Consider the following 22,242-nt stretch of genomic DNA (forward strand, 5'->3'; position numbering starts at 1 on the left):
TTGATTTCCTTTAGGATTGATTGGTTTGAGCTCCTTGCAGTCCAAGGGACTCTCAAAAGTCTTCTTCAGCACCGCAGTTTGAAAGCATCAGTTCTTTGGGACTCAGCTTTCTTTATGGTCCAACTCTCATATCCATACATGACTACTGGAAAAACCATAGCTTTGACTAGATGGACCATTGTCAGTGAAGTGGTCTCCGCTTTTTAATATGCTGTCTTGGTTTGTCATAACTTTTCTTTTAAGGAGCATGCATCTTTTAATTTTGTGGCTGCAGTCACTGTCTGCAGTGATTCTGGAGCCCAAGAAAATAAAATCTGTCACTGTTTTCACTTTTTCCCCATCTATTTGCATGAAATGTTGGCACCGGATGCTATGATCTTCGTTTTTTGAATGTTGAGTTTTAAGCCAGTTTTTTCACTCTCCTCTTTCACCCTCATCAAGAAGCTCTTTAGTTCCTCTTCACTTTCTGGCATTAAAATTGTATCATCTGCATATCTGTGGTTGTTGATATTTTTCTGGGCAATCTTGATTCCAGCTTGTGATTTATCCAGTCCTCCGCCTCTTTTCTATGTCATTCATCATCGTTCTCTAGTTCACTAAGATCAGACACCTTCAGGGGTTCTCTGGCCTCATCTGCCACCTCCACAGAAGCCACTGCTTCACCCTTCAGCATCTGTCTCCTCCCAAGTTTACGGCCTCAGGAAAGACCCTGAAGAGCTGGGAGCCTGGCTCTTCAGCCTCTGAACAGCCTCTGAACTGGTTTTACTCTTTCTGGTGTCTGGCCAGTCCACTTCGTCTTACACTCAGCTTCCTGAATCATCTTTAAGAAAAAACAAACAAAAAAACCCTGGTCCTGGCTGGTCCCTCCAATATTAGGAAAAGCTTCCAACACTCCCACTGTCCATATAATAAAATCCATATGCATAACCCTGTATAATGTTACAATTGGCAAACTTTTCCTATAAAGAGCCAGACAGAAAACGTTTTAAACTTTGCAAGCACAAGCTGTCTGTAGAAACTACTCAATGCTGCCCAAGAGCAGCTGTAGACCAGAGGTCAATGAATGAGCATGGTTGTGTCCCAGTAAAGCTTTTCTATGGAGACTGAAATTTGAATTTAATTTGTCACAAAAGCATCAAAACCTCTTTTGACTTTTTTTCAGTCATTGAAGAAACAGGAAAACTGTCCTTCGTTCGTGAGCCTTATAAACATAGGCAGTGGCCCAGCCGTGGCCTGCAAGGCTCTAGTTGGTAGACCCTACCCTGAACAAGTTAGATTATTAAAAGTGGTGAGGCTTCCAGCAGAGTATACAGAAACTGGCCTGGTAGGGAAGAGAAGGAAGGTTGTGAAGTCTATTGTCTTTAAAGATCCATTTGTAGCCCAGTGCCAGGTCTGCAGGGTTTTCAGTCTGCTCCCTAACCATCTGCCCCCAAATTCTGCCTTCCAGTTAGAACATGGGGTCAAGCCTCTTGTCCAATAACTGGGGGGGGGTGACTGTGGGGTAGGACTGGGTGGGGAGAAAACCCTCCCCTCCAGGACAAGGAGACAGAGAGGGGCACTCGGGGAGCATCTCAGGCCCTTTAACCCCTTCCTCTCAGGGGCTTCCCTCCCCAAAAGAGATGAAAAAGCTGAAGGGAGGCAGTTGATAGCACAGCGTGGGCAGAAGGGGAAGGAGAGCAGCGGGTGGACCATTAGCTCCTCAGTAGAAGGACCCCGTCTGATAACCCTCTGCACTCCTAGGGTCCAGAACGGGGCAGGCCCGCAGAGAACGTTCACCCAACTCATTAGAGCACTGGGTCTGGCTCCCCATGGTTGTGGGCTGGGGTGGGCAGACAACAGAAAAGAAAGGATGTTAATGGGGGGGGGGGTGGTGCCAGCAACTGAGAGGAGCCTTGAAAAGCAAAGGCACAATAGGAATGCAAGGGGCAGAGCAAATGCCTTGATCCTCTGTCCCAGGCCAGTGACAGGACTGAGACTGAGTGTGCAAACACACCCAGCCAATGGGCCAGGCATGACACAGCCATCACGGCCATGTACCCCACTGCCTGCAGACTCTGCAGAATCCATGCAAGCTGGATTCTGAAGGCTTGAGACACATGTAACGTTCCCAAGAGCTTCTACTGAGGCTTCCCTAGTGGTCCAGTGACTAAGACTTTGCCATCCAATGCAGGGGGTCTGGGTTCAATTCGTGGTTGGGGAATTAAAATCCCACATGCCTCACGGCCAAGAAACCAAAACATAAAACAGAAGCAATTTTGTAATAAATTCAATAAAGACTTTAAAATGGTCCACACAAACAGTTCCTACTGGAAGCCTGGGGATTCTCTTTTGATTCCTCCAACGTCACCTAGTAAAGCCCGGGAGATCTACCTTCTTGTAGCCTTCCATCAGCTGCTGCTGCTCCTCCTGCAAAGATGGTTTTAACATAAATTCCAATGGGGCCGTAAATGCTGTCCTTGCCTCCAACAATGCTGAAGCCCAGGCCCTGGGAAAGAAGAGGAGAAGGTCAGACTGAGGCGTGTTCCATGCCATTCATAGGGGTTTCCCCGGTGGCTCAGTTATAAAGGAGCCCACCTGCCAGTGCAGGAAACTCACATTCGCTCCCTGGGTGGGGGAGATCCCCTAAGAAAGCAAATGGCAACCCACTGCAGTATACTTGCCTGGGAAATCCCATGAACAGAGATGCCTGGTGGGCACAGGTCACGGGGTCACAGAGAGTCAGACATGATTAAACAACAGCAACAACTTCCCAAGAAGGCTTAGCTTGGGTCGCAGGGAGCTCCTCTTGAGACTGTGAGCTCACGGGAGGCAGTGGGTGCATCTTATCTGTCAGGGCCTGGCCTCTGGAGGCAGATACTCAGGAAACATATGTTGTATAGTGAAGGCATGAATGCTGGCTGGAGGCTGGGCCTCTGGATTCAGCTCACAAGCATGCCAGGGCGTGGTCAGCAGCATGGCTCCCAGGAAGATCCCTCCAAGTGATGGCTGCCAGGTAACAGCATCACTGCTGCTGGGCAATTTCTCCTAGGCTCCTCGGAGAAGTTCATGCATCACCCAGCATCACAGAGGTGGCAGGCCTGAGAGCCACCTTCAGATCCTAAGAGAACCCAGTGAGCAGGGGCCAGACAGGAAAGCAGTGTGGACACAGTGCTGGAGTGAGCTTCTGGTGAAGGTGGTAGGTGTTGCAGGATGGGGGAGACCAGTGGTGTCCAGGAGAAGCACAGTGGTAGGAAAATGAGAAAGGGGTGGATGGGCTCCTGTGTGGGCTCCCAGCTTCTTCCTGGCTCAAATAATTGCTCTAGACCCAAACTTTCACCTGCCCTAGTGAGGCAGGATGGGTGCAGTGGGGAGGAACAAGATCCCGGGGTCAGAACATCTTCAGTAACTGTCATGTCAGCTGCTCACTAACAAGTGATCGTGGCAAGTCCTGTGAGTCCCAGATTCTCAGCTCCTTGTCTGCGTTGTTATTCAGGCATCAGTTGTGTTTGACTCTTTGCGACCCCATGGACTGTAGCCCGCCAGGCTTCTCTGTCCCTGGGATTCTCCAGGCAAGAATACTGGCATGGATTGCCATTTCCTTCTCCAGGGGATTTTCCCGACCCAGGGATCAAACTCAGGTCTCTTGCATTGGCAGGCGGATTCCTGACTGCTGAACCACCAGGTAGGCCCTCCTCATCTATTAGCAGAAAATAACAGGGTTTTGCTAGAATTGATGGAAGGGTCCCTGCAAATCCCCTGGTGCCATGCCTGGGTTTTGGCAGCTGGTTTTGTGGTTTGACTTTGACTCTATCTCAAGCGCTGGTGGATCCTTCCAGCTCTGCTTCTTCCTCCTCCTCAACTCAGTTCTGGCGTCACTCCTACTCATGCCTGTTAATGATGAGGTCTTGTGTGTGGAGGTTGTATCAGGGAGAGAGTGGGAGGCCTGCCCTATTTCTGAAGCCACCACTCCTGCTCTGCACTCCAGGCTGCCTATGCCAAATACCTTCCTGCTTCCCTTCAAGGCCGATTCAATCTGCCCAGTGATGCAAATGCCTATGAAGTCTACTCACTGACTGTACAATCTATGCACACTGAGATAGCTGACACCATTTTTAATCATCTTTGCTAGAGAGTTGGTGTCCTTTTCCATTCTGCTTTCTTTTATATATGTACACAATTTTTATTGTTTAGGCCATGCCATGCACACATAGGATCTGCTTTCTTTTTTATATGTACACAATTTTTATTGTTTAGGCCGCGCCATGCACACATAGGATCTTAGTTCCCCAACCAGGGATCGAACCCTCATCCCTTGCATTGGAAGCACAGACTGTTAACTGCTGGACATCAGGGGAGTCCTTGCCTTCTTTTGAGCACTGCAAAAGACAATCTCAAAAACAATCTCAAAGTCAACTGCATTAAAATGCATCTCCCCAAATGCAAGAGATGATGAAGGACAGGAAAGCCTGGTGTGCTACAGTCCATGGGGTCACAAAGAGTCGGACACGACTGAGCAACTGAACAACAAAAAAAGCAAGAAGGTAAGAGCATTGTGATTTACGAATCAGGAAGAAGAGCTGTTTGGAGAAAATCGGGCACTGGAGAAAGTGACTCCCTTGTGACTAGAGGGACAGTCATCTTAGCTCTTCCCACTGGTGTCTCCTCGTTTGCCTCTGCTGAGCCCCAAAGAGGTAGAAGTGATGGGGGTTGGAGAGGAGGACTTCAGACGTGTGGAGCCTTCCTCTAGGAAGACCATTGCGGTGAATAGCTCTTCCCTTACACGACACGCCAAAATCATGAGGTGGGTAGAAAGCTACCTTTCCATTAAGCATCTTGGTCACTTTGGCTGGCCTGAGAACTCTGCAGCTACCTGTAGCTGCGTCTACTCTGGAAGTTCTTTGGTGCCCATGTTAGCTCCTCGCTCGGGGCAGCATGCTCTGCGGGGCGTGCCCAGGAGCACTGGGGCAGTCCCACCACCTCCACTGCTTTTCTCCCTATCTTTCAGTATTTCTCAACTGTGAGGCAAAAATCAGTCTGCATATCTGAATTTGGGGAGACACATGGGCTGAATGTGTGTCCCCCCCATCAAATCAATACATTGGGGGGAAACTTTCAGAGATGACTAGGCCATAAAGGTGGAGCCCTCATGAAGGGGGCAGGGGCAAGACAGGAGGAGGAGATAAAGAACCATAACCACTGTGTGTGAAATAAGTCGGCTATAAGGAGACATTGCACAGTCCAGGGAACAGGGCCACTATTTTACAGTAACTGTGAATAGAATATAATCTTTAAAAGTTGTGAGTCATTATGTTGTATACCTGCAACATACAATATTGTACATCAACTATGTGTGTGCTCAGTTGCTCGGTCGTGTCCAACTCAGCGACCCAAGGACAGTAGCCTGCCAGGCTCCTCTGTCCATGGGATTCTCCAGGCAAGAACATGGGAGTGGGTTGCCATGCCCTCCTCTAGGGGATCTTCCCAACCCAGGGATCAAACCTGGGTCTCTTGCATTGCAGGCAGATTCTTTACCATCTTAGTCACTGTAAAATCATGGAAGAAGTACTCAACATGTGTGTCAACTGCCAGCACCTTCTACTTGGACTCCCAGCCTCCAGAGCCATGAAATAAACATATGCTGTTTAAGCTACCCAGTCTATGGTATTTTTGTTACAGCACCTGAACTATGACAACAATTTGAACTGAATCATTGGGTAAAACTGTTTTCAAAAACAGCAAACCAGGGACAAACTGGAGAACATTCATCTTCCTGTGACCTGCTTTGTGCAGAGCTAGCCTGCCTGCCCCTCCCTGAACCCGCCTGCATGACAGCATCTGACACTCCTGTTCCAAGCCCGGATCCCCAGCACCGCTCCCTATCCCCAATGGGACATGACAGCTCCCTGGGAACACGTGTCCATCCAGAAGCCTCCCCTGGCCATGGTCCTTGCTCACCTTGGCCTGGCCCTTCATCAGCACGATGTTGGAGATGACAGACGCCTGCAGGCCCCCTGAGGGCTGCACAAGCTGAGCTGTGCTGAGCGACCGTGTTGGTCTCGACAAGCCCTGGAAAAAGGATGAGGTGGAGAAAGGATGAGTCCAAGGATGTCAGCTCACTCCCCCAGGAAGGGGGAAAGCCCATGGAGGAGAAGACCTTGATGCCTGCTCTTCTGAGTGTCCGCCGCATGGCGGCTGCAGTGTGGTGAATGCAGGGCAGATGGTTGGGAATCCAGTGCAAGGGTCTGTTTTGGTGGCCCCAAGAGACAGCTTTGCTGAGCCCAGGCTCCCTTTCAACCAGTGAGCATCTGGCAGATGCTCACTAAGATTTGTTACAGGAGTGAGTCCTGAGTCACAGACCACACATCACAGACCACAGACAGTGAGTCCTATACACAGAGTCCCCCAGCAGAGGCTGGGGGGCCAATGGCCAAGAATGTCCTCAACAGAATCCAAGACACATTTACGGAGATCCTCATCTGGGCCAGGCACAGGGTGATAGGCAGAGGGTCAGGAACCCCAAGATGTGGGACTTCCCTGGTAGGCTGGTGGTTAAGAATCTGCCATGACAGGGACATAGGTTTGATCCCTGGTCAGGGAACTAAGATCCCACATGCTTGCAGTGCAGTCAAATAAATATATAGAACTCTTTAAAAAAATTGTTTTTTAAAATGTGAACTCCCATGCCTTCCTTAACTTGCCCCCACTTCCCTCGACAACCTCTTAGGGTCGCTATACAGATGAAATAAAGGGATCCACGTAAAGCCCCACTTCAGGGTTTGCACAGGTGGAGTGCTCTCCGCCCATGAGATCCTAATAACATGGAAGCAGCCATGGGCAATGATCACAGGTGACCATTCTTCACGTGGTTCTTTGCCCCCAAGCCAGCTCCTCACCACTGTAACCCTGTGGACATCAAACCGCCAGGAAGGTTCTTCAGGAAGTCCTCCCCTCACTCCCTCTTTTCGGGGCTCCCCACCCTTCATTCTTACCACAAACTTTGCTGCGGAAAAGTCCAGTTGTTGAGAGAGAGACTTCCTGCCGCTGCAGAGGGAATAAGGCTGCCTGTCCCCGGAAGCCGCTGACTTCTTGGTCGTCGAAAAATCTGTCTCTCCTGTGCAATAGGGATTGACACCTAACCCAGGAGAGGAAAGAAAGGGAGAAATCATTTGTGCTCTCAGAGAGTGAAGCTCTCTGAGATAGAACATCATCCTTGCCCACAGCCAGCCCTCACGAGCTGGGGGCCAGAGTGAACTTGAAGGATAGTCGCCAGGTACATGATAGGGGAGGGCAGAGGAAGAAGTAGCCAGTATTCTGGCTACCTTCGTCCATGCTGTGTGCACCACAAGATGAGGGTGGGACTGTCACTTCCATTTCGACTCAGCTCAACTCAATGAGGGTTGATGTGCCCTCTCCTAAGTGTCAAGTAGGATGCTGGGTGCTCAGGAAACCACAATGATCTGTCAACTCCAGTCCCTGCTGCCAGGGGTGAGGAGGGGGGCATTTCAACAGAGAGGAGGAAAGCAGAAATAATGCCCCATACAGGCAGGGCCAGAGGAGAGATGGGGCAGAAGCCTGGATGATCTGCCTCTTACACACACATTTGCACACAGGCACATAAACACCCCTAACGCGAGTGCGTGCTCAGTCATGTCTGACTCTTTGTGACCCCATGGACTGTAGTCCACCAGGCTCCTCTGTCCATGGGATTCTCCAGACAAGAATACTGCAGTGGGTTGCCATGCCCTCCCCAGGGATCAAACCTGGGTCTCCTGCATTGGCAGGTGGATTCTGTACCATTGCAGGACCAGGGAAGGCCACACATCCCTAACACAGGCAGGCAAAGAGTCAACTCTTGAGTCCTTGGGGATCTAAGAAAATGCATGGCAAACATCTTCTCTTCCTTTAGGGGGAAACTCAGACTTCCTTTTACCCAACCAGGAAATCTACTCTACTGCTTCCAGCTGGAAAAATCTTCAGAGATTATCTGCCATGGCTCCTCACTGTCTAAGACCAGTGCTTCCCAACTGAAATACAATGCAAGTCATATATGTAATCTGAAAATTTCTAGTAGCAACATTTTTAAAAGTAAAAGAAAAAGAGTTAATGTTAATAATTTTTTTTTTTTTTTTTTTGATCATGCTTCACAGCTTGAGGGATGCTAGTTCCCTGACCAGGATCAAACCTGTGTCTCCTGCAGAGGAACTGCAGAGTCTTAACCACTAGACTTCCAGGGAAGTTCCTAATAATATATTTTATTTAGTTCAATATACCTAAACTCTGTCATTTCAACATATAAATAATCTGCAAAGTTATTAATGAGGTATTTCTTTAGTTTTGTGCTTAGTCTTTTCAATGGGCACATCTTTTACCCTTCTGAGCATCTCCATTTGGATAAGCCACATTCCAAGTGAGCAGGATGTGGACGCTGGCCACTGTGCTGGACAGCAGGCACCCAGAGAAGGGCGGGGCCTTCCCAGTGTCCCTCCACACAAGTGGCTTTGGTGGGAAATTCCCCAAGAGAAAGATGTGAGATTGGTGGTGGTTCAGAGGGAAGAAGGCAGGTTGGCACAGAGCTTTGGTTTGCATTTATTCTTAGGGTCGGAAAGACTTAAATTGGTTTATAGGCTGGAGAAAGGAAGCCACTACCCAGAGTGGGCTGAGAAAATGGGACACAACCGGCTTTCCTGGAGATGTGAGATCTTTGAGGGAGGAGGAGGAAAGGGATGAAGGCCTGGGGGAGAAAGGAGGTGTTGTGGTTCACTGGCGATCCGAGTGGCTGGGGAAACACTCCCCTGCCAGGACAGCTGCTCCCAGCATCTCTCCACACTAGGAGGTGATTCTCCCCAACGCACAGGGACCAACTGACCCCAGAGGGGCCAGGAGAGAGAGGAAGCCGAGAGGTTCAGAAAACCATGCTCCAGAAAGAGGGGACAAAGAATCATGGGGCGGAGTTGGGAAGTGTAGCTATAGATGGTCCTAAATCTGCCTGGGCATCATGTTTTTTAAAAATATATAATTTTGTTTATTTATTTATTTTTGGCCGTGCTGGGTCTTTGTTGCTGTGAAGGCTTTTCTCTAGTTGCAGCAAGCAGTGGCTACTCTCTGGTTGCGGTGCACGGGCTTCTCTTGTTGAGGAGCACAGACTGCAGGGCGCATGGGCTCAGTAGTTGCGGCTCCTGGGCTCTAGAGCACAGGCTCAGCAGCTGTGGTGCATGGGCTTAGTTGCCCCCAGGTATGTGGGATCTTCCCAGACCAGGGATTGAACCTGCGTCTCCTGCATTGGCAGGTGGATTGTTAACCAGTGAGCCACCAAGGAAGCCCAGGCAATGTGTTTATTGGGTGTTTTATCATAAGTGGCTCAAATTTCAATGCCCCACCCAGACCAGCTGAATCCATGCCTGCACAGATGGAGTCTGGGGGAGTCTTGTGTGTTTATCAAGCTCCCCCAGTGATGTGTCCAGCCCTTCAGTGGTCCTTTGGGGAAACTCAAAAGTCCAATCCTTACTTTATCGTGAGGAAATGGATCCCAGTCTCCCATTCTCCTGCCCTCAGCAGGGCAAGGGGACTACAGTATCAAGAAGGGCAGCCATGCATGGCTTGGGTTCAGGGAATATGGACAAGTAAACATGAGGCCAACTTGGATCAGCCCATAGGACAGAAGCACCTAAAGTCACTGGCTGGCACCATGGGAGCAAGACAGGCCACGCCAGCTCCACTTCTGCCTTCACTGAGCCAGGCAGAAAGAGAAAAAAAAAACCAACTCAGGTTTTCTGAGGTTCCTGCTCCCACTGTGAGTTCAGATCAGCAAGGACACAGGCCTGGAGTCAGGACAGAACAGACTCTCCAAAGCACCAACTGGTGGTCTGAGTCCTCTCCTGTCCCTTCTGAAAATTACTAGATATGTTCCAACATCAAGGAAATACATCAAAATTATCACCTTGGCTGGAATGGGAGGGAGCTGAAACCAGTTAACATGTAGCCCTGAGTTCACTGAAAATGGGGTTATAAAATCCAAATGCAAAAGCCAAAACAATTTTTGACAGGGAAACTATGTGTTTTGATGGTTATATAATAACCTGCTTTCAAATTGTGGTCCCTTGGACAGAAGGAGATCAAACCAGTCAATCCTAAAGGGAATCAATCTTGAATATTCATTGGAAGGGCTGATGCTGAAGCTGAAGCTCCAAAACTTTGGCTACCTGATGTGAAGAAGTGAGTCATTGGAAAAGACCCTGATGCTGGGAAAGATTGAAGGCAGGAGGAGAAGAGGGTGACAGAGGATGAAATCATTGGATGGCATCACCGACCCAATGGATAAAAGTTTGAGCAAACTCCAGGAGATAGTGAATGACAGGGAAGCCGGGTGTGTTGCAGTCCAGGGGGTTGCAAAGAGTCAGACATGACTGAACAACTGAACAACAATAATAACATGAGCTTTTATTTAAGTTTACATGGAATTATGAAATGGGGAAATAAATGGGAAAGGGTCTAGAGATCAACAACCCCATCTCCTATAAGGCAGACAATTCGGAAAAATACAGTCTCAAGTATTATTATCAATAATTGATTAAGCCTGATTGATTAGACTTAATCAATGAAGAAGTGGTGATAAAAAACTAAATAAACCTTCCAAATCACTGCAAAAACTAAACACAGAAAACAAATGACAAATGACCATAAAAACAGAGACTCTTCGAAACCCCATGGACCATAGTCTGCCAGGCTCCTCTGTCCATGGCATTTCCCCAGCAAGAACACTGGAGTGAGTTGCCATGCCCTCCTCCAGAGGATCTTCCCAACCCAAGGACTGAACTCTTATGTCTCCTGCACTGGCAGGCAGATTCTTTACCACTCGCACCACCTGGGAAACCCTAAAAAGAATATGAGTAAGAGCAAATATTAGTTATAATACTAAAGTCAATGGCTTAAGCCTCTCTCTCAGAAAGACTGCCAGATTTGCTTTCAAGATATAAGTGCATATCATTTACAAGAGATAAACAAAGTAAACAAAAAGAATGAAATAAGAGGATGGGCAAAAACTACCAATGACTGATGCTGAAACCAGCCACTTAGGAAAAAGAAAAAAATCTATCTAGATTCTTGTTTCATATCAAACATCAAAAGTAAAGTACAAAGAGAGTAAATTTAGGGGGAAGGCAAATAATTTAAAAACTAGAATAAAATACTGTGTAGAAATAGTTTAATCAATATGGTTCTACACAAAATAATCTTCATATTATATAACCTCTGTGGTTATCTCCTAAATCTGTAATCAAATATGATTTAAGAAACATGTGCAAGCATATATCTATAATTACCTTGTAAATCTTGATAAATTGGAGGCACTTTAAAAGTATCATAGTGTAATAATTAAATAAGTGTACACGAGAAGAAGACTGGGAGAAAACATCACCAAGTATTTAATAGCTCTCTACATGTGGAAGAAACTTTTAGGATTAGACAGGAAAAATTTGATGGATTTGATTAGATCAGATGAGAACATCTTCATGTTAAAAAAGTAAAAGAGAAAGAATAAACTGAAAAAAGTATGTTCAGCAAATACGGCAGCCAAATATGAATTTAACCAAGACACTTTTTAGAAATAACTGACAAAATGATGATCATCCGAATAGAAGAACAGGAGCACACCAAAGAAGAGAAGTAAATAATGAAGGGGTGTTGAACTGCACCTGTGCAGAAAACTATTCTTTCCACTGAGTTTATAGGCACGTGGACCAGTGAGAGTTTGACAGAAGCAAAAAGCACACTGAGCTAGGACTTTGAGAAATTGAATGAAGGGGCCATTTACAAATGGTAGATGGGGCTTAAGAAAACAACAAAGCCCAGTGAGGTACTCTGGAGTTGGCATAAGCTGAAAGCTGTTACCAAGGCTTCCCTTGTGGCTCAGTGGTAAAGAATCTGCCTGCCAATCAGGAGATGCAGATGGTCTCTAATATTCAGATCTGGCATGGTTTTAACTTGATGCTTTTCTGCATTCTTCACATTTTCCTGAATTTTGAGTTAGTGTTATCCTATTCGCAACAACCAAGAATCATGACATCTTTCAGTCCTAACTCCTATCCTGCAACAGGTGAGGTGATAGAAGCTCTGGGAGAGACCACGGACTTCCTAAGACTAAGGAGCCTGTCAGATGACAGAGCAGGAGTAAAGCCCTTGCCTTCTATCCTCAAGTGTCAGCTCTTCCCAACTTGGAACTTGAGATTCACCTAGAAGAGGAGTTGACCAACCCACAGAAAGCTCTATAGACAAAAGCAGAGATGCTCCAGCCCCAGGGCCCACACATGCAATGTAGGATGCTCCAGAAAAGCTGCGGATACCGTCTTGGGGCAGTCTGGCTGGGCGAGCAGAGACCCACCCTCCCCGAAACCTCCCACATCACTGATATTCCCAATGCAGTAAGCTGACTACATACAAATGAGTTCTGTTCTGAGAGCGCATTCATAAGTCCAATTTGTTCAAAAGTCCAACAAAGTTGGTCTAGGTACCCAACTAACACAATTGGCTGTACTGTAATAGGTTTACAACACTTTTCACACAAATAATACGTACATTAAAAAAACACCAAAAATAAACAAAACACTTTAAATCTTACGGTGCAGTGCCTTGAAAAGTACAGTAGGCCAGCTACATCACTACTGCTTTTACACTTGCTTCCAGACATGCTGGGCTTGAAATTAAGATACTACTGTCCTCTATACAGTCCTATACACTAAAGGACACAACCATTTGTAGAGGATGCATGCACATGACAATGTATGCCAGACACGTGAACTAACTTCCAGGATTGGACTTGGGAATACACATTTGCATCTTTGACAGTTCACAACTTAAAGGTTAATATGTAGGAGACTTACTGCATTCAGCAATATCTAAGCCCTGCTCCTGAGGATGGTTCAATGACACTTACTGGTTGAGTTGCTGCGTGTTCTTTGATGACACGCTTTGGGAAACAGGAAGTTATTACTTTGTGGGTCCAGTTTTCCAGACTTTTCTCGAGAGGAAGTTGTAGTAGTTTCCTGCAAAACAATTTCCATTTTTTATTCAGAAAGTTAGAATAGAAAAAAAAAATGAGATCTCCACACTGACCATGGAAATACTCGTCAGATGGTCTGTTTCTTCCTCTGTATTACAGGCTCTATGAAGGCAGGAATTTAGAATTACTGCCATCCATTAACTCATTGATACAGTAATTCATTTTGTCATCCACTAACTCATAGATATAATAATTCACTTAATAAAGAATATGAAATGAGTATCTTTATATTATGAAGAATACAAATTACAATAATGAATAGACATTGCATAAATTTTGAACTAACACAATAAATGTTGAATGATGGAAACTTTCCTGGTGGTCCAGTGGTTGAGAATCTACCTTTCAATTCAGGGCACGCAGGTTTGATCCCTAATCAAGGAACTAAGATCCCACATGCTGCAAGGCAACTAAGCCCATGCACTGCAACTACTGAGTCTGGGGACTCTGGAGTCAGGCCTCACACCTGGAGAGAAGTCTGTGCCTCAGTGAAAGGTCCTCCAAGATGAAACTAAGGCCAGACACAGCCGGAAGTAAATAATTACATGTTGAGAGTTTACGTCAGCTATTACATGTCAGGTTCTCTGTTAGGCACTAGGAATATAGCTGTGACCAAGACAAAGGAGGACACTGATTTTGGAGAAAGGGCATTTTAGTGATGGAAGACCAACAGCAAACAAACAAAAAGTTGAAAAATAATAAGAGAGAATAACACGTGCTGTGAAGAAAAGAACTAGAGAGTGACACCAATGAGAGGCCAGGATCTATGATTTAGAGAAGATGACCAAGTAAGTTCCATTGTTCTGGCTTCTCATAGGCACTTAGAAACAGTCACTGAATACATGTTATATAAAGAGATTTCTCGATATTGAACCATCCTTGCATTCTTGAGTGTATCACATTTTTCTTATACTGCTGATTTCTGCCTGTGAAGATTGCATTTAGGACTTGAAAAATCAATATTCTTAAGTTAAATTTAGTTATTATTCTGTTATTGTTTTTCTACTTTGCCATACTGATCAAATTTTACCTGCTTCTTTTTTATACTAATAATTCAGAAACTCTGTACTGAATCTAGAAGCAGTACATACTAAACCACACACTTGAACTCATCTCTCTATCAGGCCAGTGATAAAAGAAAAAATAAATGACCCTTTCTCAGATAAGAGGAGAACTTGAAACAACTTGCACTCACTCCCCTCTCCTCACCCTGGTGTTTTACAACCAGGACAGGGGAACAGAAGACTAGAGGCTGATAATGAGCATGATGGTGTTAATTCTTTTACTTCTCTTTTCAGAACTATTTTTATATTGTTTTCCTATTGCATAACTTTACTAGCCACAATGATTGTGACTTAATTCTTGAGTTATGTTGGCTTTATTAGTCACGACCATAATCCTTAGGAGAGAAAGACAGAGAGTGTGTGTATGTTCTCTGAAAAACTATGCAGATGGAAAGCTCTCTGAATATTTGCATGTCTGAGAATGTCTTCCTGTGGTCATCACACTCGAGTGATTTGCTGAGTATAGGATTTTGGAATATTGGTTATTCTATCTAGAAACTTCAGCTGGCTCAAACCTGGGATTTAATGTCTTAGCATAGAGCTTTGCTCAGGGTATCTGCCACCCTTTTCTGACAGGTTTATCTCATTCAAGGCCAGGGTTGGCAGTGCTGATTTTCATGTGCCAAGTGCCTGCTGGCTTCCAGCACCTGGTGCACTTCCCGAGAGGAAGGAGGACCTACTGCTCTTCTCCCTATGCTCCACGTAGCCCATCTTCCCTTCCAGCCCCTGGCACTGGAGGAGGCAGTTCAGCTGGCCTCTGTCAGACTCAGTCCCCAGGCCAGTCCTTCCTGTGTGGTCAACGGCAGGCTAATGAGCCCTTCCCTCAATCCAATCTCACCTGCACCATGTCACGCAGAAGGTTCTCATTGATTCCAGAATATGGTTGGCCCCTTTCCATGGCTTCCCATTCTGACATGCATTTCTCCCTGTTGGTACTTTTTTTTTTTTTGATAGAAATTTCTAAGAGGTGGGGGAGTTAATAAAGTGTACTCAGTAACTGTGTAACCATATGGAGCCAGAAGTCTACTCACAACCTTTTTTTCTTATTAAAACTGTATCTAGTTCTGACACAAGGGGATCCTGCAAGAAATTCCACATATCAATTCCTTTTTACTTGTACACATCAATGTCCAAAACCAGAGAACTTATCTTCCTAGACATTCATTTTCCCTTTTTCAGCAGTAGATGGCACTATATTAACTTGAACAAAATTATCTTCTCTAACAAGGGTAGACCAGGAAATGTGTTAAAGGAGAGAGATTATATAAGAGGGGACTTATATATATTTAAAGAGATTATTGGTCTTCCTCAGTGGCTCAGATGGTAAGACTCTGCACGCCCAGTGCTGGGGTCCTGGGTTAAATCCCTGGGCAGGGAACTAGATCCCACATGCCACTATTAAGAGTTCTCATGCCACAACTAAACATCCAGCATGTGGCAACTAAGACCCAGGGCAGTCAAACAAATAAGTTTTCAAAAAATTATATTTATTGTTAAATTTCTTTACTTTAATCCTCTTGACAAAGCCCCACATTCAAAACATGATTTAGAAACTGCTTGACATAAAAAGCCAATTGATAGCAGAAAAATCATAGAAGTGGAGCATTTTTGGTGGGGGGGGGGGGGGTCCAGATTACCTGATGTCACATCCAGAAGTGTGTGCGAAGTTTCTTCAATTGTGTCCAGCTCTTTGAGACCCCATGGACTGTAGCCCACCAGGCTCCTTTGTCCGTGGGATTCTCCAGGCAAAAAACTAGAGTGGGTTGCCATGCCCTGCATCAGGGGATCTTCCTGACCCAGGGGATGAACCCACGTTTCTTGCGTCTCCTGCCTTGTCTGGGAGGTTCTTTACCACTAGTGCCACTGGGGCAGCCCAACCAGAAGAGGGAATCTTACATGACTTTGGGCCCTTAAAGAAATAGAGCCAAGACAGATCAACTGTCTTGGCTTCAGGAGCAGTAATCTCACTGTGCACAGACCAGCCATGGAGTCTCTTCTGTGGGCCAAGGCTTTCTAGGCCAGTCTTTCTTCACAACTCCATGTCCTGCTGTCTCAGACATAAGACATGTGGCCTCTGCCATGAAGCCATCATCTGAACACCTGGAGGCTTTGATAAGTTGCCTCTAACCAGGTGGCTGTCAACTCTTGGACAGTCATGAAGACTGAGGTGCTTCACTTTGACACCCTCTGCTGTGAATCTGCTCTCTGGATGACTGCTACATGGAAGAACAGAAATGTACCACCGTAAACAGAAGATGAGATCCACATAGCAATTTTCTATCAGACATGTATGTAAGAAGCTACATAGTGAGACTTCCCTGGTGGTCTAGTGGTTAAGACTTCACTTTCCAAAGCAGGGGATGCAGATTTGATCCCTGGTCGGGGAGCTAAGATCCCACATGCCTCATGGCCAAAAATCAAAAAAGTAAAACACAAAAAATGTTGTAACAAATTTAATGAACACTGTAAAAATGGTCCACACCAAACTTCTAAAATGTGACACAAATGAACCCAACTATGAAACAGAAACAGAACCAGGGACATAAAGAATAGACGGGTGGTTGCCAAGGGGGTGGGGCACAGGAGAGGGCTGGGTTGGGAGTTTTGGATTAGCAGATGCAAACTAGTATATATAGGATGGATAGACAAAAAGACCCTATGATATAGCACAGGGCACTGTATTCAATATCTTGTGATAAACTTTAATGGAAAAGATTATGAAAAAGAATGTGTATCTATCTATCTATATAACTGATTCATTTTGCTGGACAGCAATAATTAACACAACACTGTAATTCAATTATACAAAACAAATACAAGTAAAATTTAAAACAATGGTCCACATCAAAAAACCTTGTCTTGTTGTTCAGTCTTTAAGGTCGTGTCCAACTCTTTGTGACTCCATGTACTGCAGCACACCAGACTTCCCTGTCCTTCACTATCTCCTGGAGTTTGTTCCAGTTCATGTCCATTGAGTCAGTGATGCCATCCAACCATCTCATCCTCAGCCACCCTCTTCTCCTCCTGCCTTCAGTCTTTCCCAGCATCAGGGTCTTTTCCAATGAGTCAACTCTGCATCAGGTGACCAGAGTATTGGAGCTTCAACTTCAGTATCAGTCTTTCCAATGAATATTCAGTGTTGAATCTTAACAAACAAAAGATCTATATGGCCCCTAAAAGCTCCAAAATAGAGGCAATGCACAAGTTCAATGGGAAGGAAAGCATGATAGCCCACTCCAGTATTCTTGCCTGGAGAATCCCATGGACAGAGGAGCCTGGCAGGCTAGAGTCCATGGAGTTGCATAGAACTGGACATGACTAAAGTGACTTAGCATGCACGCAGGAGGGCACAAGTTCTATGGACCTTATATTTCCTGGACATCAACAAGGATCCAGTGCTCACCCAGACTCTGGGATCATCTCAAGGTATATATTCACTCTTTTAAATTCATAAACCCTGAGCATAATGTTTCCCCCACCAGAAAAGCACAGTGGGCCTAGAGCAGAAAAAAGGGTCATGAGATGAGCCGCATTAAGCCTCTTATGACCCTGGGCTGGTCAGTTAATCGTTTGGTCTCAGTGTCCTCTTTTGTAGGCTGAAGGGGTGAACTTAACGCTTCTATAATCACTTTCAGCTCTATACTTTTTAATGTAACAGATGATTATGTTTAAAGAGTCAAATGACTATTGTCCTCTCTGAAGTGATCACATGGCAGAAGGTCTCTCACGAGGAGAAAATATCTTCCCTTGGTTCTTGGGGGGAGCCTGGCTAGTCTCCAGCAAGGATGTCCTGGGTGGAGTAGTGTCTCATCAAAGGAATCTCTGTAGGAGCCCCTGTGAATGCTTGCATAGTACAGCTCCCCCGTCAGTCCACAGAACAGAACTCTTCTGTTCTTGCTCCCAAGGTGGGGCTGCTCTTGAGGTCGAGGGTTTCTCACTGAGGTCATAGTCTGGCAAAGTCATTTCCAGACACATTGCTCCTTGTTCTCATCAGAGGCTGTGACCCAGAACCACAGTTCTGTGGGTGGCATGCCCCCTCATTACCTGGGTGGTAGTCTCTATAGGTATCTGTCCCCTTGGTGCCTGAGTGGGAAACAGGGTAGACTGACCAGGGAGCTCTCCTCAAGTAAGGACGAGTCATGTAACTGCTAGGACTGAACAGTCAACCTCAAGAAATGGGGGGAAAAAAAAACACAAAAAACCACAATCCACATGTAGCCAAGGAATAAACCCAGAATGAAGATTCAGAATTCTGCAGCATTTTGTACTACAAGCAACATTATTCTGGAATCTAAACTCCTCCCCAAAAGTTAGAAGGCTCTATTACTCTCTAAGAAGGGTTCATTTTGCATACAGACCCCCAACATTGCTGACACAGCTTGATGCTTCTGGAGTTCGGTGACTGTACTCCTCTTAAATACAAGCCTTCCCATTTTCTCTTTGAACTGAGATGCTATAGCTGTTCTAGTCTAAAGGAGCCACAAAATAGAATTCACTGCCCTCCTGGTCAAGACTTGTCTCCTGTGGTTGGGTTGATCACCCAGCAGTAGACTTGAACTTTAAGCCATAAAGATAAATAACTGTCCCCAGCAGATTGGTTCTGGGGTGGTCACGTCGTCATGTGGGATGCTGAGGCCACATGCATCCTGATATGGAGAGCAAGGGTGGAAACCAGAAACCTAGGAGTCCTCCAAAAGTCCTCCTTCTCCTGTGGTCCCTCCATGACCACAGCCACCAAGTCCTTATAATTCTATCTTCTCAAATTTCCCTATTCTTGCTGCTTATGTTCTAGTTCATAGTATTCCTTTTAGATTAGACTATTACAGTGGCCTGTGGGGTCTAGGAAAAGTATTCTTAAGAAAATTTTTAACACACGGCCTGGTACAACTGGATAGCCACATGTAAATGAATGAAGTTGAACCCCTTCCTCACACCATATGCAACAATTAACTCAAAGTAAATCACAGACCTACAAGTAAGAGCTACAACTATAAAACGCTTAGAAAAAAATATAGGAGTAAATATTGATGAGACTATTTCTCTAGAATCTTGGGCTAGAGAAAGACTTGGTTGATATGATATCAAAAGCACAAGTGCCAAAAGAAAATATAGGTAAATGGACCTCTTTGAAATTAAAAACCATTGTGCTTTAAGAGATACCATCAAGAAAGTGAAAAGACAAACCACAGAATTGAAGAAAATTTTACAGTTGAAGAATATTTTACAATTCATATATATGATAAGAGACTTGCATCAAGAATATATAGAGTTTTACAATTCCATTATGGAAAGACAGATAATCCAGTTTTTAAATGGACAAAGAATCTGATTTTGTATCTTCTCAAAGATATACAAGATGCCAAGAGACACAAGAAAACATAGTGAACACCATTAGCCATCAAGGAAATGTGAATCAAAACCACAATGAAATACCATTTTACACCAGCTAGGATGGCTACCATCACACTTGCTTAATATCCACTAATATATGAAGGATTTAGAAAAATTAGAACCCTCATACATTGCTGGTAGAAATGTAAAATGATGCAGATGCTTAGGAAACAGCTTGGCAGTCCTTCAAAAAGTTAAATATAGAGCTATCAGGTGATACAGCAATTCCAATCTTAGGTATATATTTAAGAGAAAGGAAAATACACATCCACACAAAAACTTGTGCACAAATGTTTAAAGTAGCATTATACATTATGGCCTCAAAGTAGAAAAAACCCAAGCACCCATAAGCAAATGAAAAGATGAATAAAATGTGATATATCTATACAATGAAATATTATTTGGTGATAAAAAGGAATGAGGTACTAATATATTCTGCAAGCATAGATTCCTGAAAACATTACTCTAAGTGCAAAAAGTCAGTGACAAAAGACCACATACTATATGATTCCATGTATAGTAAATGTCCAAAATAGGCAAATCTATAGAGACAGAAAATAGATTAGCAGAGGGTTATGGATGGAGCAGTAGTGTGGTAAGGAGGTGGGAATGAGGAATGACTGCTAATGGCTATTAGATGGTTTTAGGGGTGATGAAAACATTCAAAAATCAGATAGTGGTGGGACCTCCCTGGTAGTCCAGTGGTTAAGAATCTGCCTTGCAGTGCAAGGGACATGGCTCAATCCCTGATCAGGGAACTAAGATCCCACATGCTGCAGAGCAATAAGCCTGCACACCACAACTAGAGTCCTCTTGCTTTAACCAAAGATTCCACATGATGCAGTGACAAGCTCTGGTGCTGCAACAAAGATCCCTTAGTGTTGCAACTAAGACCAGACACAGTCTGATAAATAATGAAATCAGAGTGAAGGTTACACCACTCTGAAAATACACTAAAACCCACTTAGCCCCACCACGTGCATGCTCAGTCCTGTCTGACTCTTTGTGACCCCAGACTGTAACCCATCAGGCTTTTCTGTCCGTGGGATTTCCCAGGCAAGAATACTGAAGTGGGTTGCCATTTCCTGCTCCAGGGGCTCTTCCCACCCCAGGGATTGAACTTGAATCTCCCCCCGTCTCCTGCACTGGCAGGCAGATTCTTTCCCACTGCACTACCTGGGAAGCAAAAACCACTTAATAGTGTACTTCAAATAAGTGAACCATATAGTGTGTGAATTATATCTCATCAAAACCATTTAAAATGGGATATTCACCTATTAATTCATTGACTCACAAGTTCCCTGTCCCCAAGCTGCACTTTGATGCTTCTGCACTCAGCTGACATGATTTTACAAAAATGCAGATGGTACTCGCCCGACTTCCTAATTAAACCTATGATGATTCAAGATCAAATTCAAACTCCTTGGCATATCATTGTAGGTCCTTCCTTCTCTAATGCTATCCAAACTGACTCAAGCCTCCATTTGCACCCAGTTATACTTCCTATCTGTGGGCCCTCATGTGTCCTGTCCTATCTATTCCATTACCCATCTTGACTCTTCTTTATTCTTCAAGAATCAACATAGATGTCACTATCCTTGTAGTGATGTTTCCATGCAAAATAGCTGCCCCTGAGACAATAATGGGCTTTCTTTCCCAATAAGAGTCAAGGAAGGCTTAAAAGTAAAGAGGCATTGAGATGGTTGTCTACATTTTTTTTTAATTGGAATATAGTTGATTTATAATATTGTTGTGCTAATTTCTGCTTGCAGTAAAGACAATCAACCATACATATACATATATCCCCTCTATGTCACCACAGGGCACTGCATGCATGCTATACAGTATGTTCTCATTAGTTATCTGTTTTATACCCAGTAGTGTATATATGTCAGTCTAAGTCTACAAAGTCATTCCGCTAAGACCATCCCTTCATTACACTTCTTCTCAACTATTCTTACATGTTTGTTTTTCCAAACACATCATCAAGTTATATTGTGTGGTTTAAAAAATATTGTTCTTACTAATTTTGGGAGAACAACCCTAAATCTAAAAATAACTCCTGAGAATACCACTTTTCTAAAAAGTAACTATTTTTCTCCAAAACCAGAGTCTGTATTTCTAATTGTCTAATAGAAATGACCCCTCAATGGAACTTCTATCATATTATATAACAATGGGATTTTTGGAAAGATGAAATAATATATGCAAAGTACCTGGTTTATTGACTAGCAAGAACCCTGAGAAACCAATTAGTTACAAGAGTGTCAATCTATCTCCCAAATATTTTTCAATTCTATTGTTTCCTTTTAATAGTCTAGAAATGCATTATAGTAAATAATATGGCAAAATACACAAAGGTGTGTGTACAAAGATCTTTATCACCATATTATTTGTAATAGAAAACATGAGGGGAAATGTTCCATGATGGGGAAGTGATTGAAGATGTTACAGCAGGTTCATCAGTACCATCTTTCTAGATTCCATATATGAGTTAATATAAGATACCTACTTTTCTCTTTCAAGTGAACATTTCAACTGAACATTTGTGCACTTACTTCATTCTGTATGACAGGCTATAGGTTCATCCACCTCCCTAGAACTGATTCAAATTCATTATTTTTTATGGCTGAGTAATATTCCATTGCCTGGAGAATCTCACGGACAGAAGAGCCTGGAGGGCTGCACTCCATGGGGTCACAAAGAGTCGGGCACACTTGGATGACTAACACTTACTAACTTACTAATATTCCA

General features: G+C 44.4%; 1 protein-coding gene across 8 annotated transcripts in view; it reads right to left on the minus strand.

The window, feature by feature from the left end:
* IL16 (interleukin 16) overlaps positions 1-22,242 on the minus strand; it is a 113,325-nt gene that overhangs the window by 46,107 nt on the left and 44,976 nt on the right. For all 8 annotated transcript variants that reach the window (XM_070478219.1, XM_070478218.1, XM_070478224.1 and 5 more), the window contains 4 exons: positions 12,908-13,016; positions 6,969-7,111; positions 5,935-6,045; positions 2,371-2,485 (listed from right to left, as the gene is read on the minus strand). In XM_070478219.1, coding sequence (XP_070334320.1) covers positions 2,371-2,485; positions 5,935-6,045; positions 6,969-7,111; positions 12,908-13,016 — 478 coding nt within the window. The remainder of the gene's footprint in view (positions 1-2,370; positions 2,486-5,934; positions 6,046-6,968; positions 7,112-12,907; positions 13,017-22,242) is intronic.

This window comes from Odocoileus virginianus, chromosome 16, assembly GCF_023699985.2.
Source record: "Odocoileus virginianus isolate 20LAN1187 ecotype Illinois chromosome 16, Ovbor_1.2, whole genome shotgun sequence".
In the NCBI taxonomy this organism is placed as follows: Eukaryota; Metazoa; Chordata; class Mammalia; order Artiodactyla; family Cervidae; genus Odocoileus; species Odocoileus virginianus.